Source organism: Triplophysa dalaica, chromosome 25 (genome assembly GCF_015846415.1).
Source record: "Triplophysa dalaica isolate WHDGS20190420 chromosome 25, ASM1584641v1, whole genome shotgun sequence".
NCBI classification, from domain to species: domain Eukaryota; kingdom Metazoa; phylum Chordata; class Actinopteri; order Cypriniformes; family Nemacheilidae; genus Triplophysa; species Triplophysa dalaica.
In genome coordinates, this window is record NC_079566.1 from 13,158,564 (window position 1) to 13,172,508 (window position 13,945).

At 38.3% G+C, this 13,945-nt stretch overlaps 1 protein-coding gene across 8 annotated transcripts in view; it reads right to left on the reverse strand.

Moving 5' to 3' along the window:
* Positions 1-888: 888 nt before the first annotated feature.
* Positions 889-13,945, reverse strand: part of si:dkeyp-113d7.10 (zinc finger and SCAN domain-containing protein 21) — a 57,258-nt gene continuing 44,201 nt past the window's right edge. The window contains exons 1-6 of one of the 8 annotated variants that reach the window (XM_056742101.1): positions 12,940-13,069; positions 9,378-10,970; positions 5,925-6,230; positions 4,966-5,268; positions 4,614-4,877; positions 889-4,169 (exon numbers count right to left, since the gene is read on the reverse strand). In XM_056742101.1, the coding sequence (XP_056598079.1) occupies positions 4,165-4,169; positions 4,614-4,877; positions 4,966-5,268; positions 5,925-6,230; positions 9,378-9,699 (1,200 nt within the window). In that variant the 5' untranslated portion in view covers positions 9,700-10,970; positions 12,940-13,069 and the 3' untranslated portion in view covers positions 889-4,164. Of the gene's footprint in view, positions 4,878-4,965; positions 5,269-5,924; positions 6,231-9,377; positions 11,021-12,351; positions 12,377-12,939; positions 13,073-13,945 lie in introns of those variants that run through there. The other 7 variants (XM_056742100.1, XM_056742098.1, XM_056742095.1 and 4 more) reach the window with 7 other exon arrangements.

The window sequence follows — 13,945 nt, forward strand, 5'->3', positions numbered from 1 at the left end:
TGTACATTCCAATTAATATCCATCAAACTGCAGTTGGTTTGTTTCTGAGTAAAAAAATGCAGATAACTAACACAATGAAAACATAACATGATAAAAAAAACATGATTTTTGAGTTCTCATTTTGGAATCAAACTCCTCGTATGCATGTTATATTTGTACAGAATTTGGTCTATAAATATAACAAGTTTTTAAGCGTAAACAATAATTTAAATATTGATATTTGTTTGTCAAAGGGAAGACATACTTAGGACACTGTAAGAAGCTGTAAAGAAACATTAACTGAGACACAATGTATTCACAAATACAGTTTTTAGACAGTTTACTGTAGATTTCTTCTCTTAAGAATGTGTTGATTTAAATGTACATTCTAAAAATAGTCAAGCAAACTATGGACAAACACATGCAATGGGTTTAAAATAACCAATTTGGTGTCCTTCAAGGGAGGTATAGGGTCAAATATGGACATTATCAAGGTTAATTTAAACCAAACAGTTGGGTTTGTTTATCCATAGGTTTTAAAAACCCAGCTATTTTTAGAGTGCAACTTTTTAATATTTACCTCAAATTTCATTGCACATCTTTTTCCTATAAACTTGGTCTCAAATTGGAATATATACGGTTTTCCAGTTGGCACATTAAAGGGAATGAATAATACGATTTTGGAATTTAAATTAATATGTTGCTGTTTTATTCCTTGACATTAAAGAGTCTTTGTCTCATTATCAGTATCAAAATAGCCTCAATAAATAGATCAATGGTGTAAACAATAAACTAAGTTCATCTTATCTGCACATTTCTTCTGTTAGTGTTCTTATATTATTGGATATCTAGGATTTGCTCTTACAAACATGAGAGCTCACAATAATAACTGACTAAGGATGTAATCAATGCAGTTTCCAACGTTTAATGTATTGCCATAATTCAAATTTACAGATTCAAATTCAAATTTACTTCCAGTCACATTAAAAGATATTTCAGTAAAGGATAAACAATTTCTTGGAAAAGTAGCAATTTAATGATGGTTTTAACTATCCTCAAAATAAAAAAAAATCTAAACCATTGAAACGAAAACAACTACACAGAAATCCATCATAAATCGGAACCAAATATTTTATGCGACATGAAAAGTAAAGGTTTAGTAAGATTTTCTATAACTGTGGTTGTTGACCATACATGAATCAGAAATGTAGACAGTTCTCATTCATCCCGTGCCAAAATCAATGTTACAAATCTTCTCAACAGCAAAATGAAAAAGTTAATATGATCAAACCAGAACGAGTTCTGAGGTAATAATGCTTACAAACAACACTGAGGTATGGATGCGTGAAGGAACAGTGCGACAAACTCAAAAATATATATATAAAAACAATGGTTCATAATAATACTTGGCATTTTTTGGTCAGATGTTCTGCTATATAATCCATTTAGAGCTACCATGTTGTATAATAAGACACCTGCCAATCATGATCCTTGGAAAAGAGTTAATCCAATTGGTCTGTTACAATTTTCTACCACGTACATCAACATTTCTTAAACCGATATAAAAGAGCTGAAAAACAGTTAACCTGCATAACAAAACAAAACAACAAAATGCTCAAGTAGTTTGTGATCATAAGACAATGCAGTTATCTGGGCAAATGACTGCATGAAAGAAGGTCGTAACATTTGACAAAGTGTTTGGCAGACAGTTGTTCCTCCTGTTACTAAAAGATAAAATCCTCCATGATATCAAAACAAGCCTCTGAACAAAAAGGAAACCCAGTGACCTCAGATAAACATACATACAGTTTTTCAGGCTTGTGGAGAACTGCACTACGTACTGCACAACGTTGCAATGTAGTTTGTGAAGCGCTATTACATGCTACGCTTTTTATTTGATGATCTTTCTATTAACGCTCATAAATAGATGGGAAACTGGCATACTTACAGTACAGCCATATAACATTGCAACAGTCTTTCAAATATTCATTTTACTTATAGTAGCTCTGGGCGTATTTGCGGAAATAACAAAACTCGCTTAAACATGTCATTTCCTTCTTAGCATTGATTGTAATGAACTGTAATGATCGATTAGTTTAACATCCCCAAGTGGAATCTATTCTGTATATCTTAATACATCAAACATATGTACTGCTGTAACAACAAAGGCCCGTTCACACCGAGAACGATAACTATAGCGATAATTTTATTAACGTCAATAGCATTTTGTTTTTTGTAAGCTTGTACACTGCTGTTTCACATTTTAAGTGCGTGAGCCCTTTACATTTGAATGGATTTTGATTGAATGTGATCAGCTGACAAAATAATAGGCATGAAAGTGATTCCAACAATATCGTTATCGTTTTAGTTAATATAGCTGTATTGTTATCGTTATAGCTTTATCCTTGTAGTAATAGTTATTGTTAAAAAATATAATTGCTTATTATTCGGGTTTGATGGCTCGGCAGATATGCAGAATTATTGGTAATAATAAGAAACACATATATCTGCTAAATTTATAACATACAAAAAAATAAGAGTGCTAAATAAAACATTAACACCCCACCCCAATTCTTCCCACTAACCCACCATTAAAGAATGTAGTCCAGGACCTGTTAGACATGTTTTGGGTTGCTCTGGAAGAACATCTATAATTTGCTTATTACATTACAACTATACCAGAAAAGTTAAACAAAATCTTTATCTAGTTTAAAGTAGGCTTGGTACATGATTTTTAGAGAAAATAATGAAATGTTACCTTGTTTTCTGAGGTCAATAATTTAAAATAAGAGCAGTTGTCAACTTTTTACCTTTTGTTTCAGGCTCAGAAAAAAATTATATTAATATTAAGATACTGTAAATCGGCCAATATATCAGTTATTAGCTTCCTTATGGTTGTCGGCCAAAATGTATATATTGGTGCTTCCCTAACCCCGATCATTACACCCAACACCATAATACAAAATAAAATTGGGTAACTGTTTAGATTTCATTTAAATGAGCTCATATAGCACAACTACGTACGCTCCAAACATGTTTCCCTTCATTAAATTTTGGTTGCATATTCTTGGTACCTCCTTGCGTGGACATATAGCTAAAAAGGTACCTGCAAACAAAACAAGCCACACTTTCCATTATATCCCAATAAAAACACGAACAAAAAGTAGGCAAACAAATAAGCCGGTCCCATTTTCGTAAACGTTTTTGACCAGAACTCCTGGAGCTGCAGACGTCCCAAAAAAAACATGGTCCCAGCGATGAGGTATGGGTCTGAGAGTAACAGTAATACCTTGTACTTTTCCATCATGTTTATTACTGACAGATTTGGTAAAACGTCTGTGAATGTGCGTTTTATTTTGTAGAGTGAGACCTCAGATTCAGTGTGTACATGAGACGGGGTCGATTGGAGGTTTCCTTCCGTAAGGAAGACTCTATAATCCGTTACAATCCCAGATACCACCAATATTGGGAAAACGATATTTGACAACCAGCATTTATTGTCTCTATATACATCCATTCAAGAACTACGCACGATTAGCACAGGAAGACGCTACAATGGTTTAGTTAACTTCTGTAATATCTACAACAGGTGTGTGATCTCCCGTCATCAGCTCTTTTGAAAGTCAATGAAGGGGATGCAAACGGAGGCAATCATACTGAACGTCAAGTTTCTGTGCTATAACCATTTCCTCCGTCACAACTTGATCTTTCTGGCGTGTCTTCAACACATCCATTTCTTCATGCCTCAAGAAGATATCACCTCGGTTGCACATTACACAATAATTCATATTTATTGTCACCTTCAAACCAAAAACCGCATGGTTGTTGTCGTCGTCAAGTCTGCTTGTTGTTAAGTTGAATAAAATTTCATGACATAACTCGAGTTCTTTAAAAAACTCCAGAACAAGAACTAAAAACAGAGGTATTTTATGTTAAAGAAAAGTCAGAAGACTGTCAGAAACGATGGTGAATTTTGATCGTTCATCTGTTCACATTCAGAGGGGTGTACGAAGACCAGTTTGAGTTTGAGCATCGGTCATCTTTCCCTTCTTAGCTCGAGTGTTGTAATTCACATTCAGCTTCATCTGACATCACTGAAGTATTTACAGATGTAGTCTGTACGAAAAATGGTGGTCGGCACAACCCTTCTCTGATGTTTACACTTCTTTCAGAGTTTGTTTCTTTCTACACTGAAAAGAAACGGAAATGGAGGTAAACAAATCGCTGTTTTTTTCGTGACATCAGTGTACCTTAAAATGAACAAAAAGGCTACAATGTGATGTAGATGTTTTATTTCCATCACAAAAACTTCAAATGGATTTGAAACACCAAAATCTGACCGACAGGCTGGAATCAAATTCACATCCGAAACCTCTCGCCCAAACAAACAACACCCAAGCTCACTCCTTTCGTAAATCGCAGAAAGTTGGTTTCTTTATCTTCTGCGTGTTTTCATACTGCTTTGGCAGCGTGCGTCCGTAAGTGAGCTTGGAGCTTTGACGGCTGCGAGAAGCTCTTTCCGCACTGCGAGCATCGGTTTGCCGTCTCCTCGTGTGTCAGCCGGTGAGCTCTGAGAAGATGTGTACGGCTGAACTTTCTGCCACACTCTTTGCACACATGAGCTTTCCTCCTACCTTTGTGTTTCGACTGTTTCGTCTCATCGTCATCGTCCTCGTCCGGCTCATCTTCTTCCTTTTCTTCATTCCTTTGTTCCCTTTTTATAGTCGCTGGGGTCCGATCGCTCTTGGGTTCACCGCACATTTCAGGAACGGCCGGATCCAGGGACGCTTCCAAACTGGGTGCAGCATCCATGGACTCCTCGTCGCCCTCGAGCAACTGTGACGGGAGAGTCAGGAGTCTTTGTAACATGGAGGAAGATCTGATATGAGAATCGTCACCTGTGGAAAAAGCAGAAATAGAAATGTTAATATTTATTTGTGATTTCGCACAGTGACAGTAGAAGATCTTGGAAGCAGTGCAGGATACCTGTGGAACTAACAATGCCTCTTGAGTCCGCTGAAAGAGAAAGGACTTCCATTTCTTCCGACTGCGACCACGGAGGCTGTACCACGTCAAGCTTCTTCTGGGTGGCCAGGCAGGACGGCATGAGCGTCTCTCGAATCAAGCTGTCCACATCCGTCATCGAACCCGAGCCCAGCGCGGTGCATTCCTCCTCACTGGTGACTTCTTTGATCTGCCAGAGGTCACTGCACCACTTCTGACCGAACACTTTATCGAGAATCGGCACCCAGTCCTGCGCAACAGCAATGACGGTCTGCTTGTCTGGTTCTGTCAATTAAAAACAATTATGCTACAATGCAAATAGAAACAATATTTGAAGGTTGAAAATTGGTCTGCATTGTGCTGGATAACTTTTTGGGGGATAAAAGACGGCAGCGGGCGGAAACTCTGGTACAATGGACAGGAACGGTTCTTTGAATGGGTACCCACTCCAGACATCCTTCTAACTGACCATATGTAGAGCCTGATCTGAGGACTCTGTTATGCATGTGAGATCTGGAAACGTGATCTAAATTTAACGTGATCCGTCAGGTCAGGATGAAAATCATTCGAGGCAGATAGCGGGTAAACACAGAGTGAATTTTCAGCAGGAGCGGAATAAAGTTTTGCGGAGCAGGACGAAAAAAACTGTCCTGCGCAGACCTCTAGTTCGCAGAATGAAACAAATATGATCATTTTCGCTTAACACATACCTATAAATTAAATTCAGAAAAACTGAAAATTATTTTTAAATGGTCTCTTAATTTTTTCCGCAGCTACATATGGTGTTACCAGCTGATACAAATAAATCTATGCTATTAAATGTCACAATTAATTATTGGTGAATTCCTCTAGCACTGAACAAAAAAGGTACTTATTCAACCTTGCATACATTCTTAATAAATAAATAAATAGATGAAAGTGTAGGGAAAAGGTTGATATACCATTGGTAGTTTCAGCGGGCTCCTTTTCTCGTCCTTTTTTGGACAACGGCTCCTGTGAGCTATCTCGCCTTTCCACTTTGGAACTACTGGGAGAGTCGGAGTCGTTGTAGTAATCCTTCGTTTGCCCACCGACCAACTCATCGTCCTCCTCTTCGTTTTGATCCCGCAACTGATCTTTCAGTATCTGGTTTTCCCGTTCTTTCTCGGTGAACTCCACGAGCAGGTCGTCAAAGCTGTCTTCCACTATTTTGGTCAGCTCGCAAACGGCGAAAACCAGGACGTGTTCCATAACAGCTTTCAACTGACCTGAAAAAACACACATTTTATCATGAATTTACTGTACATGAGAGGTTCTTGTGACACAAATGGTGTCTTCAAATTACTCGCTGTTCAAACACGCTGCTCAAAATGGAAACCGCGGGCTGTGATTCACACCAATGTGTAGCGCACCATTCAGCTAAACCTCAATTACGTCAAGATCTAAAGACACTACGACCTTTGGATGTTTTTCTAGTGTCTGTCCTCAGAATGATGAAATTGAACATTTTAATTCATTCAAAGAGGCTGTTGAAACATACAACTACATTTGATGCGATCAACTTCAGGACTAATAATTAAACAGATTTGTTTTACATCACATAACAGCTTATTAAAACTATCATCCTGAATTAAAACCAAAAACACAGGAGAGAAAAGAATTAGATTTGATTCCTACTCTGTCCAGCACTAGACTAACAGTAAATACTATTAGAATTAATATATTACACATTTGCATTGTTTGCATTATGCATTTTATAAACTGTATATCAAAAACACTGACGCAAAGTCTGGATGATAGGAAACTTTAAAGCAGATATCTCCAAAAAGCCAAATACTGTATTTCTGGACACAAAAGCAATTGCGTAACCATCTCGCAGTTCCCATGGCGATGGGGCGGCGGTGACTTGAAAGCAAATCAAAGAAAACTGCTGCAGGTCTAGATTTTGAGGTGGAAGCAATCAATAGCAATTTCTAGGACACAGAATGACAACAATTTGTCCATCGATTTGTCTGCGTCAGTAAGGAATGCAGTCCTGTCCACGCAACACTTACTATATCAAACCACTAACGTTTATTTAATAACAATAGAAGACATAAAGTGCCATTAGATGGGAAACATAAGGTATATATACAGCCATGGAAAAAATAAAAACTTCATTCCAAATTTTCATTTATTCAGCATTTCTAGATGTACTGTGCATGCCAGTCAATGTTATTACATGAAAAATGACTTTTGGGAGATATAGTTATTAGTTAACAGAATAAAATAAAAATGATTGTTTTTTACCAAACCAGCATATTCTGGTTTGACCAGCTTAAACCACCTATGGACCAGCACATGACCTTCTTAAACCAGCTAAGGACCAGCTTAGACCACCTATCGACTAGCTTGGACAAGCACATGACCAGCATCAAAACATACCAAACCAGCATATGCCGTGTTTTTTAAAAGGGTTTGTTTTGTTCTTTTTCCCTGGCTTTATATAACAAAATATCATGTTATTGCCATTGTTGTACTTTTACAGCCAACATGTACGATTTCCTATTAACCTTCTTTTATTCATAGTACCACTACCAACAGACAGTATTACGGCATAGCAGTGCATGACACCTGTAACCTGTCATACGTCACACTTAAGTTACCTTAATATAATTTATTGGTTACTCAGCGCCTTAAATCAGAAAAAATATTTTTTTCTGAATAGCCATGAATTGCATATACTAGGCCTAATGTTACTTTTCATCAGCTGCCAACATGAAATCCCATCGCCAATGAATGTTCTCTTGATCTTAGATGCCAAATATTGAGTCGCCTTAGTCATGATGAAAATATGCAACATTGGCTTGCAACGTTCTGTCTGTTGTACACAAATACAAGTTATTCTAAACATCGATTTCCATAGTATGAAACCATTTCTCTAAGTATCTTTCTTGTTTTCCGAGAGCGAGTCATACACTAGGTGAACAAATGTTGACAGATGTTTTTCTTGGGGGGGGTGGTGGTGAACTTCCCTTCAAGGCAAATACAATATCAATAGCGATGACATAAACCTCATAAAAGTCAATGCTAATGATTCATAAGAAATTGACATTTATGTGAACACAACCCAAAGCGACTTTGTGCATTATTTCAGTTATGTTTCATCAGTGTGTGTGTGTGTGTGTTCCCAACCTTTGTACGGCTAGCACGATGTTCAACAAATGCCATACAACAAACAAAGATATTTGGAACAGCATAATTTAAAGGACCACACACATGTTCCCTCGTGTTTTTCAAAACCTGTATATGGAAGTAATGTCTATGTGGTTTCGTGTGCATACAGTGGAAGTCAATCAGTGCTTGTTTACCAACGTTCTTCAAAATATCTTCTTTTGTGTGTGTCTTACAGTCGAAAGAAAGCCATTCATGTTTGAAATGACGTAATTTGAATTTTTGTGTAAACTCTGCCTATAAATTGTGACATTTTTGCCACTGCTGTCCCAACCAGAATCCTGGGTGTTACAGACCATGTCATGAAAAGTATCACATTTATAATTTGGCTGTTATGACGATCTCCCCCGAGACCGACTCGAGCCATGGATACCCTTCGCAGAGCCGGATGGGCGTGGTTTCCTCCGAACACCCCCATTGGCCGAAATGCAAGGCGACGGCTCCCTACCCATGACTACCGTCACCGCAGTATGAAAAGCAGCGCTAAGGTGCAGCTGCAGCACAACGACAGAAGCGTCATCGCTTCATCCATCCATTGGCAACAGAAACAACTAGTCGGCCATACAACATCGTATCCATCTCCTCAATGCACGTCAAAAACACCCCTCAACCGCGCACATCAGTTTCAAACACCCACTGGTCCTTTCAGTCTCTAAACAACGTCGTTCCTGCCCCTGCAGACTTGTGTACACTTCGCACACCTTTTAAAAATAGCTCAGTGGTAAGAGCATTGCGTTAACGGTTGTGGGTTCGATCCCAGGGGATTTCAAATACCTATGTAAAATGTATAGGGTAAAGCAATGGATAAAAGCGTCTGCCAAATGCCTAAATGTAAAGTAAAAAGCCATGCATATACACCAGTACCCTACGTACCCAGTGTGTACCCAAACTACCACATTTATTCCAAAACCAAACTAACACACAAAAAGTGCGATTTAATAATGCGTTTGTGGTTCTAATGTAATATCAAGGCCAAGTGCCAATGGCACGAATAACATGGGAGTCCCACATAAGGTCACTGAAACAAACGCGAGCCAAAGCAGACGAAGTTTGATGCGACTTCCTCCTTCCGTTCAAAATGGTGTTTTGTTTTCAAGGCAGTCACATTTGCGCAATACACATGAACGCCTCCTCGACACACAGCCATCTTTTCGCATTTAAACTCGTATTGAAATCCACGTTTTAATCCTAAACAGCCTTACCGACCGCTCGACCCTTCTGCTCACGCCGGAGCGTTTCGCTCTGCGCGCCGCATTCAGAGCTTTGACTGGGGGCGTGTTGCTTTGTCTCTTTTCTTCCCTTAGACGCATTGCTTTTCCCTTTCCCTGCACCGTCCTGCTTCCGGGACTGAAGGGTCGCCCTCAAGCGCTGGTTTTCCTTCTCTTTGGTGGACGTTTCCAACAGCATCGAATTCAGAGTGGCCCCGACGGTCTTGGTGATTTCCTGAACGGCGAGCTGCACGACCTGCTCGAGCGCGGACTCCAGCTGACCTTGGAAAAACGAGATGTACAGGGCAACGTTCATGTTTACGCGTGCTACGTCGGAAGACTTCTCTCATTCTTCTTCTTCCAAACCCCCAAAATAGTGTTAAATGTACAGAAGTCCTGCGGAACAACTGCCTGGAGACGAACAGTTACACCTTTCTCTCGAAACGCATCGTGTATGTGTATACACCCCTTCGGATGCTGTACCGTAGTGCACTTGGTGAGGTCGCAGACGGAGTGCGACTGCTACGCAAGCACGTTAAAGCACGTCTCAGACAGCCAAGACGCCATTTTGGCTCAAGTAGCCTATGAAAACATACTGCGCACATAACCCAGAAATGAGCAGCAGCATCACAGATTTATAATGGATTGAATGGAAGTTTGGGATCTCAACTGGTAGTGGGGGTATTTTATCTGGCGGATGGGAACCAATTAAGCATTATTGTATCTTAATGTAATATGTCTCAAAATGCAGAACTGTGTAGTTGATAGTTCGTAAATAGTATTTTTAAATGGAATTCATTATTTTTGGACATTTTTTCAGGGAAAAGTGAGCGAGGTGCGTACATGATTTATTACATGTGTAATAACTAAATATCATTTTATGATAATTTGGTTTAATTGAAATATATATATATTAAAGAAGAGACACGTGCGTTGCTCTAATTCGATATTGTTATTATTGCCAAAGAATCACATTTTGCCACCGAACTCAACGGGTTTTGCGCGTTTTCTACCTTGATTACGGTAAACAGGCATTGTATGATCTAAGGGGGGGCGGTGCGAGTATCATGGCAGGGTATAATATATTCAAACGTGTCCCGTCTGCGCGTGGTAACTGAGCTGGCGACATGTTTGTAACCCAATAGTGTGTAATGTAACAAGTAACATTTCTTAAAATTAAAACACAATAATGTCTTTATTAAATACATTAGCTATGATAAACTAACAATAAAAATACTTCTACAGCATTTATTTATTTTAGTAATTTTCAGATTTCTTAAAATAACAAGTTGTACCTGATAACATAAGTTAGTACACAGTGAACATGAACTATTATTTTGGCATTACATGCTGAAAAGCTTTATAAATTGTTTACACTTATTGTAAAGTGTTACTCTTTTATTTTCTATTATGTTATATCCTTTGGTAACAAAAAGCATGATATAACTTTAACCACTTAGCTGGTCTTTTGGGTGTGATAAAACTGCACGATAAAAACTCCCCGTAGCCACGTTACCGCAGCTCTGGTTCCTGTTCTTAGCAGCAGAGGAAGACTGTGTTGGCCTGACACTAACACAGTGGTTATTACTGCGAGAGAGTCACAACATAAAATTAAGCAAACATTATTCAGTGATGGCATGGCAGTCAGCAAAGTGTAAAAATGCGTCCTGAATGCTCTGTATGTTGCTTTGAAAAATGATTAGCTTTATAATAAATTAGTTACACTTCCAGCAGTAATGATTAGTAATGATATTAATTTGTCTTTTTGTGAATAAATCGCATGCGGTATTAAAGATACTTAACTACTGTGTAAAAGAGAATTTGCTTTGACACCATTGTAATATGTGGTTAACGTGTGACAGCATGTGTGTTCATAGATAAGCACATATGCATTGTATCACAAAGTAGCATGTGGGTACAAGCCACAGCATAATCTGCACTTTTTAGCATCTTTATCTGACTTTAACATCTTTAAACTAATCTTCTGTTACAAAACATGAAATTTTAAGGTCAGCCTAGGTTCAAAGTTCATGTAACTAATCCTAGAATCAAACTTTAATAAATGACACTTCTCTTAAACACCAGGGGGCGCAGTGTGATAACTGTTATGTTTCTCTCTTAATCAAATTAGTGAGTTATTATTAGCTTATTTCGTCCTTTACAAAATAAATGTGTCTTGTCTAGTTAAAAAAACGTGTAACAAAACGTATTTTGTGACTTGATTAACCAAATAGCAAAGTATATTTGAAATTATTATAGTTATGCCCTGAAAAAAATGAACTTTTTTAATGATATATCACTTACTTAAACTAATATTTAAAGACAGTACCTGTATAAATGCATAATATTAATATAAAATATATGCAAAAAATGCGTGGTAACATTAGTTAACTGTCAACATAGTTAAAACACGTGAACAATTGTTTTGGAAATAACTTGCATCAATAAATGCTGAAAATCTTCATAAATTGTTCGTGTTATCTAATGAAACAGAAAAAGGTCAATTAAATGCTAACATATGTTATTGTTTAAAGTAGTAAAGGTTGGCAGGTGAAAACAAATTGTGCGTTTCCTGCTTTTCGCAAAGGAACTTATGGAAGAATCTGCAGTAGCCACAAGGTAAAGCCTCGGTCACATTGGAGCTCGAGCACGTAAATATTTGAAGAGAGTCGCGTGCTGAGGAGAGAAAGGTCACGCTGTGACGAATCTTTCTGATCGCACGTCTTCACATGATGCAGGTCAAAGTTCGCCAAACTGATACCTCGGAACGCAGCAGCATGCGGCTCATGCCATGCGCAACTTTGCAGAAGACGCTTGCGTTTCCGGTCTGTCGCATGCGTATGAACGTAGCGCGAAAAGACAGGTGTGACCGCACACTACGTTTCAGTGCAGTAAATTCAAAACGTTTATTTTTCAGTTGTCATTTAGCATTTACTGCAATGCGATTCGACATCGAGAATACTCTTACATTTATTCATCGATGAATTCATAACGGTCGTCACCAAGCGCTACAAGCACGTCATGCCCTTCAACTCTGCGCAAAATTGGTACTCTTGCCACGCCGAAAGCTTTGCTGGCGAGACACGAATAATAATGAGACCATTCACATTGCTCCGAGCGTTAAACGCTCGTTCACGCCACCTGAATAATAATAATAATAAACATGGGTGTAGTAAGACTTTACAGTTCTCTACCTAGCCTGCATTCTGTCAGCCAATCATTTAGGCTTACGAAAAAAAGCATATCCTTGCTTGATTAATATTCATGAGCAACTTCCGGAGTGTGATGCCATATGCCCTTACATCCTCATTTTTGGTGCTTCTTCTTTGTTGCCCAATATTTGATTCATTACCCACATCACACCTGACATTTGCCGTTTATATTATTGCCACTGTTATATGTTATATATTTAAAATGTCCAGCTCACTTTATACATGGGTGGTACATAAGTTAAACATTTAATTAACTCCCAGTCATAAATATATTTTGTGCCCTCGCTTTTAAAATATGTAAAGAGCTGCTAAGCTTTTGTAAAGCGGTAAGAAGAAAACACAACCTCTGATCTCCACTTTCACTCTTCAGGTCCCGTGTCATCCTTAGCCAGCGCAAGGACTGCTGCAGCTTTGAGATGCAGTCTGGCAGGCGTTTGAGAAATACTGCAGGTTTTTCCCGTCGCTGGTTTGCACTCGTTGACCTGCATGTGGGAAATAAAGAGCAGCGCAGACTGCAAAACCAGACAACAAGACTTGATGCAGGTGTATGGTCAACGTAGCATAACTATCAGTGGTATGCCTAATGAGAAATTTCACCACAAACTAAAATGACTGATGAAAAATGTGAAGGAATATCCTTTCAATTTAACAATGACTAAAAGGCATCATGAAAATTAAAGGGTGATTCATGGCAGAATATAAATCATGTATGTTTGACTGGACATGTAGGTATGTACATTTTCAAAATTGATTTGTTTCTGAGTTGTCCTTGTAAAAATGCTGTTCATCTCCTTAACCAAGATGTTTACCAAAAGAAGGACGACGGTCAATCCAAAATAATCAATTGCAGAAAGTAACGTTAGTATTCAGTCCACAGGCCTGTCAGACCAAAGTACTTAACAATTGTTGTAATATCTGGGTCGGACTCGGTTACGCTGTTGGTGTAAATGGGTTAACCCACATTCCACAGTAAGTGTTCATGGCCTACATCACAATCAGGATTAAACTCCGGTCTGATGCAGTAGACCTCTGAAAACCAGTAGTTTAGTTCACACGTATGGTTCAGAACTCAAACGAGCTTCTTGCACCTTTACTAAACCTGCTAAAACAAGCCTTTCTCAGTTATTCTAAACAGTGTAAATTTGTGGTGTGTGCGGTATATCATGGCTGTTTTGATCATAGCTGCATGGATGAACGAAACCATGTTCAGTGTGTTTGAAACAATAAATAACTAATGTAATAGAACAATAAAAAATTAAGCTAATGTTTTGCACATTTATTCACTGCTCAAGTTAAATAAAAGCTGTCACAGAGCTGTAATTTCTTAAAGTTTTGAGTGTGAAACGGTAA